The following is an 18,147-nucleotide window of genomic DNA, read 5'->3' as shown; positions in this document are numbered from 1 at the left end:
GGCTCAGCGGTTTAGGGTGCTACCTGCTCTTCCAGGGGTCCTGAGTTCAATTCCCAGCAACCACATAATGGCTCACAACCATCTGTAATGAGATCTGGTGTCCTCTTGTGGCATGCAGGCATACATACAGACAGAACACTGTATACATAATAAATAAATAAATCTTTATAAAAAGAAATGGAAAAAAAGAAAAAATTATTAAAGCCAAGTTTAGTGTTTCACATCGGTGACCCCAGTATTCAGGGAGCTGTGTCAGGATGCTTGCCACGACTTTGGGGCACACAGTGAAAAGTCAAATCAAGAAAGATGGGTTTTCAGAATCCATTATGGTGTATTGTGTTGTGGTTTTTACTCTGGGAAAGAAAACCATTTAGAGATACTATTATAAACTGAGATAATGGCTTTTCCTTATTCTACAGTTGGCCTTTTAGTAAAGTACAGTGAACGAAGCCATACGATAATGAACAAAATGTGACTGAAAAAGAGATTTTTGTTCGCTATTTTTAATTAAGCAATCTGTGCAAACAATATTTTTCTTTCTTTCTTCAAGGTTAGGAGGAGAGAACATGACCACACTTGGGGGCCTGGGGAAAAACCAGAAAACGCCTTCTCTTTTCAACCAAATTTCAAAGCACTGGTGTTTATAGAGGCAGTGCCCAGCCCTCAGTATTCCTCAGGATTGCTTGATTGCAAGTCTCGCAAATATGAATCGATTATGTTTGGAGGTACGCCCTGCAGGAGGAGCCTGCAGAAGGACAGCCCACCTAGAGAGAACACAAAATGGAGAAAGCGGAAGTTAAAAATACCCACAGGAAAGATCACCCAGAGGACACTCCTGGACTAGCTGCCTGCAAATGGGGTCGCTTTTGTTCTTATGAGCTACAAAGACTCACTAAGGCCCTACTTGAAATCTTCTCCTGGTTCTTGTACATTTAGAATTTAAAGTGCTTGGCATCTCGACCAAAAAAAAAAAAAAAATCAAGTTCCTGGCAAACTCATAGTAATTTATCCCCTACTGTTGTTCCATTTTGGTTTAAATTCTCAGTGCTTTGAGAGTGCATTGCAAAAAAAAAAAAAAAAAAAAAAAAAAGAGAGAGAGAGAGAGTGCATTGCTCTTAGAGAGGTTTTGAGAGTTCTCCCCAAATGATGTAAAGCTTCTGACTGAATGGCTGTAGGTCACCACAGAGCCACTTCCCAACTCCTTAATGTTCTTTTGAATTAAGCACAGAATATTCTGATTCAAGCCCAGTGGAGAAGAAAAATATTTGCTTTAACTTTGGCCATTTATAAACTGCAAAAACTAGAGCTAATACCTTCTGAAAATGAGAGAAATGCCAACTAGTATTTCATACCTACCTTCTGAATTCCTGTTATAGTGTTTTAAACATCAAAGTATCATTCAGGAGAAACCCCACGAAACCAGAAAGCCTGCACTACCCTTTATAATGAATGCTTTACTTCTTGCTAAAAAAATTTATGAACAAACAAAAGCAGCATGCTGTTGGGACAATCTTAAAACTTCTTTAATGCAAATTTGAGAAACTCATTCTCCTTAATGAAAAAGAAAACAACCAACCATGTCACATATCGGTAGAAACGATGCCACTTATATACATGTCCATTCCTTGATGCAAAGAATTCAGATGCACGGGTCTCACTCATTTCATCTACATCAAATCCTTTGATTCATGCTCTACCTCATTCAACAACTTGCTGCATGTCCAGAAGAAATGGTTGTGAAGGCTCAGTATTAGATGTTAATGTCAAGATCCAGAAATACCAATTAAAACTACAAAGTTAGCAGGCTCTAGTTTCATTGGATTACGTAATGGAAATCATGCCATACTCCACAGGCCTGGTATGGCTTATGACATTCATAAGCTTCATATGCTAAAGCCATATGAAAGCTTACCTTAGGGCAATATACATTCAGAAATCCTTACTGTGCTACAACTAAAGAAGAGAGAGAAAGAGAAGAGAGAAGTTGTAAGAATTAATAAAGTGCTAACATCAAAGTTGCGTGTATGTTGGAGGTGAAATTATGGTCACGATTATGATCAGGTGATTTCATTAATCCTTAGTCGGGTGAATGACAAAGGAAAAATAGAGTGAAGGGTGTCACTTCAAGAGGATCATTAATACATAAAAAATTAATAATAGGCATAACCACTTAGCTAGAATAGGTGGCAAAGCTAATCTGACTAGTGAATATTTATGGTAAGAGCTTCCAAACTGTTAGCTTAAAAAATTCCCTGCAACATATATATATCGTGTTTTTCAACAAAAGAAAAACATAGACAATATTTTAAAATGTTAGTGTTCATATATATATGTTGAAATTCCAAAAGGCAAAATTATCAAGTATAACTATTGAGCTAGTGTATTTTATAATATTCTGTTGGGATTGATTATATGTAACTGGTCTAAGGAAGTCTTAAACTCAAGCTACAGTGATTGTTCTATAGCCTACAGTACTTCAAAAGAAGAACTCTGGTATTTTATTTTCTCTTTAGTGTTGGCATTACCTCTACATTCAGAAAGCAGATACTGTAAATTCAGCGTAGATCTATACTGGAGTTTAATTCAGGTTGTTTACCTAGTCCCAAAGAACTTTTTAATTAGCTCTTCCAAGTGAGAGTGGGTCATACACATACAATAGGACTTTTTATATGTAGTATATTTATAAGCCCTAGACTTTTCCTTCCTTTTAAGTTCATAAGCATATGAGATAATTTGGATACCACAAAGATTTCCAAACTGTCCAATACATGAATAGGTTAGATATCCTACCAGTAAATTTGCAATGGGAAAATCTTACATGGGAGAGTTTCCAAATGTCACAGCTGTCTTTGTATCTTCCTTCAAAAATGCACAGAGCACGCTCTCTTTACAACTTAACAGCTGCGAGGTGCTCAGTTTCTGAATTCCATCATGAATACAAACTCCCTATGCTGGAAACTATCTTCAAGGACCAACCTGTCTTTATACACTTGAAAAATAAAGACGTTAAGTAAATGTCCTTGTTTCTAAAGGGTTTTTTGATAGTCATATACAAAATGAAGGTTTCCTCAAATGCCGCTTTCTGACTTTGTTTATGGGGACAGTGGTCTGATATTCAGTCTTCTGAAAAAAGGTATTGGTTCTGTGTAAATTAATATCCTTGGATAATTTGCCTTCCTCGTTCATGACATAAACGTTGTATGCCATGAGCTGCTAAGAATTACAATTAAAAGCAAACAAGAAACTCAAGCTTTACATGCAAAGTGCGTTTTCATGTAAGAGGAATGGAACAGAAATATCGAAATATCCAGTGGGATATGAACTTTTTGAACCTGTTGCTGCCCCTCCATGGAGACTGGCTGTCCAGGGGTATTTACTCCTTGATATATCACTGCAGAATTAGAATATTTGTACCGTATTTATTTATTCTCAGTTGACATTCTTACCTTTTAATACATAGCTTAATTCATTTACATAAACCCCTTATCAGATAACAATCCGATGACAAACAGTCTCAGCTTTGTTTTTAGAACCAAAAGCTTTTATCAAGAAAGGAATCACAGTCGATACCTGATCATGACTTATTTACAAAAGAATACATTTTCCTCAACATTAAATTCAGTCTTTACTCAATTTACTATAACATTTCTAAAAACTGTAACATTTACATGCATAATCTCACTTATCTGTGTGGAAGGCTCTAGATATTGAACCACTTATGAAATTATCATTTTATGCCCTTAACATTTTGTTATTTTCAAGGCATGACTATAGGATAATTTTTTATTTTGCTTTTTGGATGATGTTAGAAATTTATAATAATACCTTGAAACAATAAAGCTAGAAGTTTAGAAACCAGATGAGTTATGAATGGCCTAAATCATCATGTAAAACTAACTGTAGTGGTTAAATTTGTAAGGGCTTCCTCAATAGTAAGCTGTGGAATTTTTTATTACTATCATAGGCCCTATGCTTATGACATAGAAACATTTCTCCTATCACTTAATTCTGAATTACCATATACCCGAGGACAAAAAAATCATAAGAGAAAGAAAAGTATTAAGAGTATGTTATTGTTCAAGAAGGTTCTTATACTCTATGCTAAACTTAGGAGGAAAAGGTTCTTTTAAAAACATCTTAGACATTTATCATGACTATAAAATACATATTTACAAAGCCAACTTTTTTTACTTTTAGGGTCGAATTGTTTCATCATAGACAGACAGGGAAAATAAAACACTTTGGTTATCAGAGGATAGAAATGAAATAATGAGTGAAAACACATTAGAGTCATATTGTCTGGTATCTCATGGTGTCCCAAAGCAGGTTTTGGTTGTTAAGATAAACTTTAGAATAAACTCTTGTCAATTAGTAAGAAATGCCATTAAGACGACTATGCTAAGATCCTTATGTGTTTTTCTTGGTTTACATTAGTTGTGACATTTCTTAAATGGAATATAAGCCTATAAAGAAAAATCCCTTAGTAATGTTACAATACAGGTATGCTGTATCCTACACACATGTCAAACCCTGAATTAACAACACGGCATATGTATGCATATGTGTATAAATATGTATGTATGTATTTGTATGTACGAAGTTTCACAGCTTACTAAAAACAGTGTGATTTGCTTAACTGCGGTTTCAGTAGACAAGCTCGTACACCAGGCTTCCATTTACAGATGGACTATGTCACTGAAGCAATACCGTTTTTCACTTCATTCATTCTCACCATGCTACCCACCTACATTTCACTGAAATTAATCTTCCTTTAATTAACGTGAATTTTTAAAAAATACTAAAACAAGTTAACCCAGATAGTCAAGGATCTTAACAAACAGCCTGAATGCTCAAGTAGAAGTACCCCTTCCCCATCGATTCTACCTCGCCACAGCATCCTGCCAAGTAGTCTTGATTTTGCATTGAAAGTTTCCTTACACCACATCCTTTCACTTAAGCCTACAGCTGAGATCTTAGGTGACATACCTTTCACCTCCAGTTTGCATTCGATCTCCACCGTCCCGAGGTCATTGACCGCTTTGCAGCAGTAAGTGCCTCCATCATAGGGACTAGGCTTGCGGATCTCCAGGGTACAGACTCCTTGGTTGCTGAACATCCTGTATCTTGGGTCATCCACGATAGCCACTTTGTTTTTCATCCAGGTGATTTTGGGCTGAAGTCCAGATTGAAGAAACTCAAGTCAAAGCCTGTTTGTGTGTAGCATAGTAAGAGCCTCTCTGACCCAGGGTTTGTATGTAGCATGTTAAGAGCCCCTCTGACCCAATGACGGGATTTTAAAGCATGGATTAGGAAGAAAGGGCATCTTTCTTCTACCCAAGTAGACAACTGCTTGGTTCCTGTTTATCTCAAATTAAATTCTATTCAATTGGAAGGAAAGCAAAGGGGTAGCTCTAAAGAAGAAAGCTGGAGTTAGCTGTGCAGAGGACAGCTCGAGAGCAATCTCCCCAGAAGGATTAAGTTGCATTCCAAATTAATCTACGCAGGCACAAAATGTTCAGTCAGGAGACAAATGAATTCTAAGCCTCTGATGTCTTACATGTGTGCTTGTGGATGTGCTAGTTTGATTGTGAAAATCATTGCACAATGCACATCAAATCACGTTGTGTGCCTTGACTATACACGTTTTGACAATTATTTCTAGATTAAAAAAAAAATTGACCTACAGGTTTGTGATAGGAATTCGTAACAGAGTGTATGTATATACTGGGTATTTTCAGAGAATTCCCAAACAGTACCATGGTCATCTGATTGTCTCCTCTTTCCCCAAAGAGCCTCTAATTCTGTATAGGTTACGTATGCTCTCTCGGCACATCACCTCCCCTCTGACATCGTATTTATTGTCTAGTGGTAGGAGATCTGCTCCAGCTGAGTAATACAAGCTCAGCAAAGCTCTAGTCACCCAGGAAGGTGCTTGTGTGCTCCTTGACCCCTGATCTACATTTGCAGTCATTGACCTCCCCCGCTTTCCTCCCTACTCCTTCCCTCTGTAAACATGCTCAGCCTTGACCTGCTCTCTCCTGCTCTGCCTTTATTACCCTGTCTCCCTCAGATCCCAGTCAGAGCCTTTGCTGTCTTTTACGAAGCCCTCTAGATCCTCCACCTTTCAAGTGAGACCATCCCAAAGGCTCACATCTGGGTCACATCTGGGTCCTTGGCTTTTTTTTTTTTTTTTTTTTTTTTTGGTTTTTCGAGACAGGGTTTCTCTGTGTAGCTTTGCGCCTTTCCTGGGACTCACTTGGTAGCCCAGGCTGGCCTCGAACTCACAGAGATCCGCCTGGCTCTGCCTCCCGAGTGCTGGGATTAAAGGCGTGCGCCACCACCGCCCGCCCAGTCCTTGGCTTTTTACTGCCTTCCTTTCTCAATGCTATTCCTTTGCAGAACTTGAGCTCCAAGGGGCGGTGTGTAGCACCTCCAAGCTGAGACTCCCCAGCTGAGAGCAGCAGCCTGAGCCTTCCTTCTACACTCGGAGTTAACATTTCCTATTCCCAGGTGGAGGTCCCCACATCACATCTGCCTACACATGAATTCAGCACCTTCCCCCATGCTGCTCCTGGCTTTTCCCTTTGCCTTACCCCATTCTGCCCAGACATAGGCCACTGTTATTGCGTTTCATTCTATCAGAGTTTTCAAAATTTGAGCATACTTTACTTTAGTGCTACCCAGGGATAGAGACCACTATGGACAACATTTGTTAATTCTTGCTTTTAAACACCAACAACAAGAGACTTGAGAACCTTTTGAATGAATGTGATCACCCAGTTTTAGCACTCTGCACCCTTAGCAGAGCACATTTTATACTCTGCCCTGAGTGTTGCAGGACATTTGATCACATTGTAAACCCAGAGAGTGTGTTACTGGAAAAAAACCTGGTTCTAGCTGTGGTTTGGCTCAGCCCTAGCACACGCCTTTCTATTTGAATGTTGCAAACAGGATGAAATAAAGTCAACCATAAGTCAAGAGGCGGAGCAAGCAACCAGCTGACAGGAAGTGAACATAGGATTATTAAGAAAAAACCATAGAGAGTAGGAGGGAGTCAGGAGGACAGATAGACACACAGGAAGTGGAGGGGAGGGACATGCAGTTTGACGGGAGAGTTGTTTGAGACAGCAGGTGGAAGGATCTTTCTGGGATGGAGGAAGGTCAGCTGGGTGCTTTCTCAGCCTCTCTGAGCGAGCAGGCTTTCTTCCCAGCATCTGGCTCCCGAGTCTTTATTGATAAAATTGAACATTTGAGATTTTGTTAAAAACAACACCTGAATTATCATGTGACTGTTAAGTGTGTTAGAGACCTCTTGATGAGTCAACATTACCACCAAATTTTTCTAGGTAAAACAATATCCCCTCTGCTTACTTCTTGCTTCTTTCCTGCAGTTTTATTTCTTTAGTGGCTTTCCATTAGTTAATAAAGACATATACCACATTTGTTCCTCCTAATTTAAATGTTGTAATTATTTATCCACAAAACCCACATTTCTTCACTCCTCCCACCCTAGAAAGACACAGAAGTTGGAAGGCCGGTTTTATCGTTTTACTTGCCATTATAACAAGGCAAATATAAAAGAGTTTTTTGGAATCAGTTCTTAAATTTCAGTAACTTGATAGTAAAACACAGTACCTTAGGATTTCCTCGGACGCTGCAGTTCAGGGTGGCATTATAACCAGCAATGGCATAGGTGTTCACCAAAGGCTGAGTAAACATGGGAGCCTCCGTGAAATCAAAGTCTTCATATACTGGGTTTTTGTAGATTTTACCTTAAAAATTAGTAGTGAAAGATATTTAAAAAATAGAAGTTGGCTTGAGATGTATTATTCTTGGCATCCTTTACTCATGAGTAAAACTTCCTTTGCTAGGTGGTGATGGCACATGCCTTCAATCCCAGCACTCGGGAGGCAGAGGCAGGAGGATCTCTGTGAGTTCGAGGCCAGCCTGGGCTACAGAGCGAGATCCAGGACAGGCTCCAAAACTACACAGAGAAACTCTGTCTCGAAAAAACAAAACAAAACAAAAATGACAGTGAAGGACTTGAGAGACTTGAGTGACTGGATGAAAGGCTGAAATTTAGCTCCGCGTTTCTTTAGAGCACGTCTCATGTCACGCTACATTGAAGGTACCAAAAGTAAACAGAAAACCAGGGAATTTTTCCTATCTGCCTGACATCCACCACGTATAGACCCAGGGACCAGAAACTGGAATGAATCGAATTTGTAAAATCTATAATAATAGTGTAATTCCCCTAGAAAAAATTACCCGTAGAATTGAAATCTTACTTCAATATTGTTACCATAATTTCCCAGCATATGCTCACTCTTATTCTCTGTCTCCATGTCTCTCCCCTTTTCACTCTTTTGTTTTAAATTTTGTTTTGTTTTGTTTTGTTTTTCTGAGACAGGGTTTCTCTGTGTAGCTTTGTGCCTTTCCTGGATCTCGCTCTGTAGACCAGGTTGGCCTCGAACTCACAAAGATCCGCCTGGCTCTGCCTCCCGAGTGCTGGGATTAAAGGCGTGCATGCATGTTTTGTTTTGTTTTGTGTTTTGTTTTTAAATTGTGTATACAGTGTAGGCGCATGTATGCCTGCACGCCAGAAGGGGGTACCAGATCTCATTACGGATGGCTATGAGCCACCATGTGGTTGCTGGGAATTGAACTCAGGACCTCTGGAAGAACAGCTCGTGCTCTGAGCCATCTCTCCAGGCCCCCCTCTTTCATTCTTTTCCATTGACTCAACCAAGGTCTCCGAATGTCAGTCCACCTCCAACTCACCATCCTTGGCAATCACAGCACTCTCCTTAGTCATTGTCGCGTCCTCACTGAGGCCACACATGTTTTCAGCGAAGACCCGGAAGTAATATTCGTTCCCTATGACCAGCTCGGTAATGGTGGCATTGGTTCGGTGGTAATGCTCAATGACAGTGAACCATTCCTGAAGGGGAAAAAATGACTATTATTTGAGGAAAATCACCTATTGATTAGAATAAAAAGAATGTGTCACCAGGTGGTCGTGGTGCACACCTTTAATCCCAGCACTTGGGAGACAGAGGCAGGCAGATCTCTGTGAGTTCAAGGCCAGCTTGGTCTACAGAGTGAGTTGTCTCGGGGGAAAAAAAATGTGTCATTAAAAAAAAAAAACAGCACTAATTTCTATGTTGAGGGCAATGACAATAGACATTTAATACTATATAACTTATCTACCATGGTCTGCACCGATTGAGTCTCCATTTACATGTTAGATTCATATCATCTACTACCATCTTGGTATTTTTCATAGCTGCATCATGTCTGGCATCTATTTATCCACCCCTTGATCTAGCAATCCTTTGTGGGACAAAATATAATTACAGAATGTAACTGATAATTTATTGTTAAGAGTAATAGATGGGGCTAGATCCAATAATTTTGCCTAGCTTGTTAATTCAGGTTATTCTACCTGTCACCTTGTCCCTGCCTGTTTCTACTGCTGTTCTGTCTGTACCGTTTTGGACATGCTTTATGACCTTAACCCGGATGTGTTTTCCTCATAACCGCCCCACACACATGCGCACGCACACACACACACACACACACACACACACACACACACACACTTACTTTACTTGTTTACTCTCTCAGCTGCAGAGGATGCACAATTAACATAAAGTCTGATTTCCCACCCAAGCCTCTGATGGTGCCTGGCACCTAGTAGCTTCAATACACAAAGTAAATATTAAGTATTGAGTGGATAAGTGAATGAATACATTAAGATACTTTTAAATTTTTTGTCCTCCCCATACCAAGAAATATAATTTCAAAGCTTGCACTGTTACCAGTAGAAGACCACACTAGTCAACATATGTTTTGTACTACTAACGGAAAAAATACATTTGCTAATAAAAACACACTTCTATACAGGAAAAGAATTCTCCTTGGAATTTTCAAGGCCATCATTATAAATTTGGGATAATTTAATACCAGAAAAAAACATAGCTATGTGTTCATTTATTCCCAAAACTCTTTATGCAAACCTTTATCCTAACTTTCTTTTTTACATTTATTTATTATGTACGCAGTGTTCTGTCTACATGTATCCCTGCACGCCATAAGAAGGTGCTACATCTCATTACAGATGGTTGTGAGCCACCATGTGGTTGCTGGGAATTGAACTCGGGACCTCTGGAAAAGCAGCCAGTGCTCTTAACCTCTGAGCCATCTCTCCAGCCCTATCCTAACTTTTTCATATTGGCTTATCATTTGATTTTATGTCTTTCATCTTGCCTTGACCAGAGTGCCCCCAAAATGGGAATATTTTTTCTTTCTTATTTCCTTCTTTTTATTCAGCTGATTCAACGGTGTTTAACACACAGAGTAAGAGGACGAACAAGTGAATGTTTGGGCCCACATAACAGAAACCACAAAGGTGGGAGGCTGTGGGGATTTGGGGAAGACTGGAGCCTGCAGGCATGAGGAGACGGGGTGACCTTGTCCCCTCGAAGAAGAATTGGTAGAATAAGCACCGTCTGGTCCCTGGTTCTGTTGCTGCTGAAATGCAAGAGAAACACAGTGCTGCGTCAGGGGTCCCCAGGCAGACTCAGTCACGTGGACTGGCAGGAAAGTCCTGGCCCAGCAGGACTAGGCTGGATATCTTAAGAATAAAATGCTGTGCCAGCACGTTAGTCTGAGATGATGTGCAGACTGCAGAGGGGCCCTCTAGAGAGACTCTGGTGCCTCTGGGTTCTCTGCCAATATCAGGATCAAGGCCCAAGACAATCCTTTATTGCAAAAGAAGTCTGAGCTGTTCAGGTTTGTCTTACAAGGTCATTCATCCATCGGTCTAGCTCTCGGGCTGTTTGTTTAGATGAAAAATGTTACTTGAAATGCCAAGTCTTATTTTGTCATGTAGTACTTGGGGGGGGGGGGAAGCCATGATAAAAACAGTTTATGGAAAGAAGTAGTTCGAAGTCTGATTGTCTTTTTCACCCCGGCCCCTTCTATGAAGCCAGTATAACTAACTTCACGACCTAAGTTCTTGCTGAGCTCTGTGTAGTACACAACAACTTTACACCGTTCACTATGCTGTTTGATTATGGGAAGGAAAAATGTTCTATTCCAATGTGTGCCCAAACATTCATTCATTCATTCAATCCCTTACAGGTAGGTCAATAGGAGGGTATAGCATATAGCATATAGATTCTTATAGAGTTTTTTTTTTTGTTGTTGTTGTTGTTTTTTTTTTTTGTTTGTTTTTTTTTTGAGGCAGGGTTTCTCTGTGTAACTCCCAAGTGCTGGTATTAAGGGTATGCGCCACCACCACCACCCGGCGCACATAGATTCTTATTCAGCGTTTAGCACAACAATTCTGTTCCTCATCAAGTCTGATTCTTTCAGAGCCCCAATTCCTCATCTATGATAAGCCATTATTCCTACAGGGTTGCATCTTGAACACATCAGGTGGGTTTCTTTCTCAGAAACTTAGCACATGATGTAACTTTCAAAAATCGTTCTTTTCTAGTTGATGTCTACCCATTTTTTTAAAAAAAAAATTTGGATTTAAGCCCATACCACTAAATGTTTATTTCACAAGGAGAAAGCATTGCATGGCGAATATTTTAAAAATGAAGAATGAATTCCGTTTGCATTTTACCACCGGCTTTAGACTATCTTAGCTTTAAATAACCAAGCAAGATAAGTATCTGTACCTCCATTTTGTAGATAAGGAAACGGGAACCAAGGAAGTCAAGGTCATGCACACATGACTTAAATGGCAGCCCTGGGATTTACTTCAACTCTGTGACTTGAAAGGCCTCACCTTTCTGGCTCAGCCACATGGCTCTTCCACACCCCGACAGACTTCACCAGAGAAACCTCCCAACAATCCCATTGCCTCTGGCAGAAGTGACTTTGCTCCTGATGTCAATCAGAAGCCAGACTTACCATGCTCTTCTTGTCGGCCTTCTGGATAGTGTACCCTGTGATGGCCGCATTGCCATCGTCCTTGGGTGGTGTCCATGTTAGAGCAACGTTCTCTCCCCACACATCTTCAATAGTCACAGATTGGGGTGGACCCGGGCGGTCTGTGGGATGGAGTCATGCCATCACTGTGAGTTCATATTCCCGTCTAGTCTATACCCTGTTTCATGAGGATATCTTAATATGCCCTTTTTCCTGTTACAGAAAGCAATATTCTTCCAGTCTCAGGCACAGGGTCTACACAGAAACCGTGTTCCCTTCATCCCAGACAGGGCCAAGGGTCTCTCACTCTTCTTAGCTTAGAAAACCCCTTAAGGTCTGGTGAGAGGAAAACAGTGCTTGGTTTAAAGAGCTCAGGTTTCCCAGAGGAAGTTTCTCTTTAGTTCACTGGTTCTCAACCTGTGGGTCACAACCCCTTTGGGGGTCGAATGACCGTTTCACAGGAGTCACATCAGATATTTACATCATGATTCATAATAGTAGCAAAACTACAGTTATGAAGTGGCAATGAAATGCTTTATGGTTGGGGGTCACCACAACATGAGGAACTGTATTAAAGGGTCATAGCATTAGGAAGGTTGAGAACCACTGCTCTAGTTAGAGAACCTCAAGTCCCAGTCAATTGACTGGAACAAAAAAAAGATTGGAAACATGGCTTCTTTTAGCACTAATAATTAATTAACTGATTTTTATTGTTCGGTGTTTTAGACATTAAACTCAGCATCCTTCCGCCTTAGCCTTCTACATGCTGGAATTATAGGCATGTACCACTATGCTGGGTTCTTAAATTCTCTCTGTGTATGTGTGTGAGGGGCATATGTATGCATGTACGTATGTATGTATGTACATGTCAGGGGTTGGGGGGGATACACACATGTGGAAGCCAGAGGAGGCTGTCATGTGCTCTCTCTCTCTCACTCTCCACCTTACTTCTTTGAGGTAGAGTCTATTCCTGAACCTGGAACTACTGCTTTTCAGCTAAGACAGGCAGGTAGCAAACCACAGCAATGCTGGGATCTCCTTTCACCTCAGTGCTGGGGTTAGAGGCACGTGTGGGACCACACCTGACTTGCTCTGTGGGTGCTGGAACCCAATCCCAGGTCCTCATGCTGTGTAGCAAAGGCTTGTGTCCTCTGAGCCTCCTAAGTTTACTTACTGATGCTGCGAAATCTACAGAATAGTTTAAGCTCTGTGTGTGTGTGTGTGTGTGTGTGTGTATGTGTGTGTGTGTATGTGTGTATGTGTGTGTATGTGTGTGTCTGTGTGTGTATGTGTGTATGTGTGTGTGTGTGTGTCTGTGTGTGTATGTGTGTATGTGTGTATGTGTGTGTCTGTGTGTGTATGTGTGTATGTGTGTGTGTGTGTGTGTGTGTGTGTGTGTGTGTGTGTCTGTGTATAAGGATCCCTATTCTGTTTCCCTAATTGTGACAAAAATGAGAACTAACCTATTTGTTTACTTTCTACGAGTACTAACTAGCACAAGCGATCAACTCCTCCTGTTTTCAATTGTTGCGCTCTGTTGACTTATCTTTACATTAGGAAAAAGTCCTCACTCTCCACTCAGACTTTACAACCAATGAATTTTGGGTGTGGTGCTGTGGGATGTTCTGTATGGCAAATGTGTTGCTAATTAGTCAATAAATAAAACACTGATTGGCCATTGGCTAGGCAGGAAGTGTAGGCGGGACAAGGAGGAGAATAAAGCTGGGAAGTGGAAGGCTGAGTCAGAGAGACACTGCCAGCCACCATGATGACAAACAGCATGTGAAGATGCTGGTAAGCCACGAGCCATGTGGCAAGGTATAGATTCATGGAAATGGATTAATTTAAGCTGTAAGAACAGTTAGCAAGAAGCCTGCCACGGCCATACAGTTTGTAACCAATATAAGTCTATGTGTTTACTTGGTCGGGTCTGAACAGCTATGGGACTGGCAGGTGAAAGAGATTTGTCCTGACTGTGGGCCAGGCAGGAAAACTCTAGCTACAGTGTGGCAAGAACATTTTAAACTGTCTAGAAGCTACTTTGTTTTCTTCAGCATAAAACATACTTTATCATCAGGGGATTAGAAATTGAAAGCCAGAGAACAATATTAAGCAATGCAAATTGAGTTCACTAAGATTAGTGTGTCCACTAATTTTCTTGCGTACATGGTCTCCCATGATTAGCACATTTGGCCAGTGAAAGTTATTTTGAAATACTAACAGATCTTACTGTTCTTGCTGCTTATTTCTTTTTTAGTCATTCTCTTCTTTCCTTTCTTTTTTTTTAGGTTTTTGTTTGTTTGTTTGTTTGTTTTTTGAGATAGACCAGGCTGGCCTTGAACTCACAGAGATCCACCTGCCTCTGCCTCCTGAGTGCTGGGATTAAAGGCCTGCGCCACCACCGCCTCTCTTTTTTTTTTTTTTTTTTTTTTTGGTTTTTCAAGACAGGGTTTCTCTGTGTAGTTTTGTGCCTTTTCCTGGAACTCACTTGGTAGCCCAGGCTGGCCTCGAACTCACAGAGATCCGCCTGGCTCTGCCTCCCGAGTGCTGGGATTAAAGGCGTGCGCCACCAACGCCCGGCCACCGCCTCTTTTTTAATCTTAAAAATATGTTTGTGTAGGACAAGCCTAACACATTCCTATCTCTCCCCAAAGGACAAAGACCGTTTGTCTCTGTCCTCCGTTGACAGAATGTTCTAGCTCCTCCCCCGAGACCTACCTACGATCTGGATGTCGATGGAGGCGTTTTCCACGTACTTGTCCACTTTGACCTGCAGGTCGTACTTGCCAGAGTGGCTCCTCTCCGCTTTCCTAATGAAGATGATGGTATCAGTCTCCGAGTTGCGAATGTTTATTTGATTCTTATCAATTTCTTCCCCATCCTTCTTCCAGGTCAGTTCTGGTCTTGGTTTGCCCTAAAATGAAAGACGGAAAAGTTGAAGGGGAGAAATAACATTGTCTTGGATTTTTTTTTTTTTTTAAACATCACAAGAATGACAATGGCCTAACTTATTTTAGACAAGGGTGGAAGATGCCACATCCTGACCTGGTGGTAGGTGACACTTGTTAAGCAAGGCCACTTCAACTGATGGCCTTCTGTGTTTCAGGTGCATAACGTTTATTATTTTCCTTAGTCTACACATAAATAAGAATCATTATCCTCACTGATTTGGAAAGAGGGGTTCAGTGATTTGCCCAAAGCCTTCAAGTTAAGAAACTTCTAGAACAGTTCTGGGTGGATCTGCCAGACTCCAGTAGGATAGTGCATGTGCTCTGGGACCCCAGAACCTATGCTTGACTATTGACCACTTAAAATTGGTGTGACCTTGGGAAAACTGTTAAACTCTGTGCCTCAGTTTCTCAATCTGTAAGACAGGGACAATAGTAGTGTCCACTTCACAGACTGAAGTCTTCTGCAGACAGCATCAGGGCTTAGCAGTAACAGCGAAAGCTAATTATTTTCTTACATACTGTGTTCCCCTCTCAGGCTGTTCTAAAGTCTCTCTAGCTGTTGACACAATTAAGAAATTATAAAATTATAATCTTATCCATAGACACAAGTTTCAGTTTTTCTTTCTTCCTTTCTCTTTCTCTTTCTTTCTTTCTTTCTTTCTTCCTTCCTTCCTTCCTTTCTTCCTTCCTTCCTTCCTTCCTTCTTTCCTTCCTTCCTTCCTTTTCTTTTTCTTTTTTTTTGAGACAGGCTCTCATGTAGCCCAAAATAGCTTCAAGCTCCTGAATAGCCTTGGATAGCTTTGAATTCCTGAACCCCCCACTTTTATCTTCTGAATACTAAGATTACAGGCAAGCCCCACCACACCTGGCCCATTTGTTCATTTGATATAGACCTTGTTATGTGGATCAGCTGTCTTGTTATCTGCCTTAAACTCACAGTGGTCCCTTGGCCTCAGCCTCCTGTACAGGCATGAGCAAGGTGTGTGTGTGTGTGTGTGTGTGTGTGTGTGTGTGTGTGTGTGTGTGTGCTTGTGTGAGAGAGAGAATGACCTAAGTTGATTATTGTTTTTAAAAAAAGCCAGGTTAGCTGGGCAGTGATGGCATACACCTTAATCTCAGCACTCGGGAGGGGTAGAGGCATGTGGATCTCTGAGTTTGAGGCCAGCCTGGGCTACGGGTTGAGTTCCAGGAAAGGCTCCAAAACTACACAGAGATACCCTGTCTCAAAAATAAATAAATAAATAAGAAAGAAAGAAAGAAAAAAAGAAAGAAAGAAAGAAAGAAAGAAAGAAAGAAAGAAAGGGAGGGAGGGAGAGAGAGAGAGAGAGAGAGAGAGAGAGAGAGAGAGAGAAAGAAAGAAAGAAAATAAAAAAAAGAAAAAAGCCAGGTTAATCTTATAAACAGCAGACTTTTGCTAGAGTGATTATTTTGCAATGGGCTTGTATTTCAGTTAGTGACATCAAGATTTCAAAGCAGAATTCTGTTTGGTTGGGAGCCATTGTGGAAACTAAGAGGACGTTGTTTTGTTGGGTATGAGCACCTGAGTGCAGACAATCGTGTCACAGACGGCTAGGTCACAGAGACTCTTGCAGCGTTTCCTCATCTCCTCTCTAATATCCCTGCCTCCCCCCACCCCACTGAGTCTTCAGGCATGATGAGATCTCTGCGTCCTGCAGAATTGAAATCTGACAGGTTTATGGCGTTTTCCACTATTGACCTGATCTTTCTGGGGAATTCTGAATCATGATGAACTTGAAGGCTGGACCACCTCCCTCCACCTTTTCAACTCTCCAGCCTGGAGAGACAGGGTAAGAGGTTTCGACCTCTCACCTGGAAAGGGATAACCAGATTGACAGCTTCTCCAACCCGGCGGATGTAAGTCTGCTTCAGGTGCCTCGGGATGCGAATCTTCGGCGGCTCTGGGAAGGGTGGAGAAGCACAGTTGTGCAATCAGTACAGCAGCCTGGAAACGACCTTTCGTAAGCGGAACTGCACGGTGCATGACCCACCCATGACCTATGATCACATCTCTTCCACGCAATTTTAGATGTTTCACAGCATATTGAGCAAATTTGGTCCAAACTGTTTTCTTTAAGCACAGATGCCATTTATCTATCTATCTATCTATCTATCTATCTATCTATCTCTATTTATTTATTTATGTATTTATTTATTTATCTATCTATTTATTTATTTATTTGTGGGTTTTTTTGACAAGATTTCTCTCTGTGTAGTTATTTATTTATTTTTTCTAGAGCTGAGGACCGAATCCAGGGCCTTGCGCTTGCTAGGCAAGCGCTCTACCACTGAGCTAAATCCCCAACCCTGTGTAGTTATTTTTAAGATGCATTTTTATGGGATTAGAGGGATGGCTCAGCACTTAAGAGCGCTGGCTGATCTTCTAGCGGGTCCTCTTTGATTCCCAGGACTCACGTGGTAACTCAAAACTGTAACTCTAGTTATAGGAGATTCTTTGCTGTCTTCTGGCCTCTTTGGATACCAGGCACAGACATGGCATCCTGGCATACATGCAGGCAAAACACTCATAAACATAAGATAAAGTAAAACGATAAAAAAGAAAGCATTTGAGTACTTAGAGAACTAGAGGACAAGTAATCCCCCTGCCTCAGCCTTTCAAGCAGGGCATATAGTACTATAACCACATTCGATACTTGATTTGTTTGATAGGTATTGGTCATTTGGAAACAATTACTGTATAGAATTGTGGAGATCTTCTGAATGCTGACTTTTATTGTATAATATTTTAAAATTTTTATTTGTTGATAGGACTACCGTATCAATCAATATTTTTAGGTATTCAAAAGCCGTTGATGCATGTCTGCAAGCCTGATGACCTGTGTTCAGTCCCTGAAACCCACATGGTGGGAAGAGAAAACCAAGTTTTGAAAGTTGTTCTCCAGTCCAGAAAGCAAGTTATGGGCTTAAGGACCAAGATTAATGCAGTTAACATTTGTTATGTTTGATCGACAACACTCTGAGGCAAAACGGAGCCTTCTCTTTAACTGTGAGCACGTGGAGGGGGGGTAGCTGTCATAACTCTTTGCCACTGACTTGATTCATGTAAACATACCAATGGCTTCCTTTACGCCATCGGGACAGACGTAAGGACGTTGAAAAGGGCCGAAATGTATCTGGGCCATCATGAAAATGGTTGTGACTTGGCAGGACCCACTTGAGCTAGAGTGCAGGTGCAGGTGCAGTTCCAATGCAGTCCATTCAGAGCATCTGGCCA

The 18,147-nt window shown here is 41.0% G+C and overlaps 1 protein-coding gene across 1 annotated transcript in view; it reads right to left on the bottom strand.

The window, feature by feature from the left end:
* Window positions 1–498: 498 nt before the first annotated feature.
* Window positions 499–18,147, bottom strand: part of Mybpc1 (myosin binding protein C1) — a 59,314-nt gene continuing 41,665 nt past the window's right edge. Inside the window, exons 21-27 of the mRNA XM_059245399.1 lie at window positions 16,725–16,813; window positions 14,662–14,857; window positions 11,926–12,065; window positions 8,782–8,941; window positions 7,636–7,772; window positions 4,987–5,173; window positions 499–764 (exon numbers count right to left, since the gene is read on the bottom strand). Coding sequence (XP_059101382.1) covers window positions 664–764; window positions 4,987–5,173; window positions 7,636–7,772; window positions 8,782–8,941; window positions 11,926–12,065; window positions 14,662–14,857; window positions 16,725–16,813 — 1,010 coding nt within the window. The 3' untranslated portion in view covers window positions 499–663. The remainder of the gene's footprint in view (window positions 765–4,986; window positions 5,174–7,635; window positions 7,773–8,781; window positions 8,942–11,925; window positions 12,066–14,661; window positions 14,858–16,724; window positions 16,814–18,147) is intronic.

This window comes from Peromyscus eremicus, chromosome 18, assembly GCF_949786415.1.
Source record: "Peromyscus eremicus chromosome 18, PerEre_H2_v1, whole genome shotgun sequence".
NCBI lineage: Eukaryota > Metazoa > Chordata > Mammalia > Rodentia > Cricetidae > Peromyscus > Peromyscus eremicus.
This window is presented reverse-complemented; position numbering and strand designations above follow the sequence as displayed.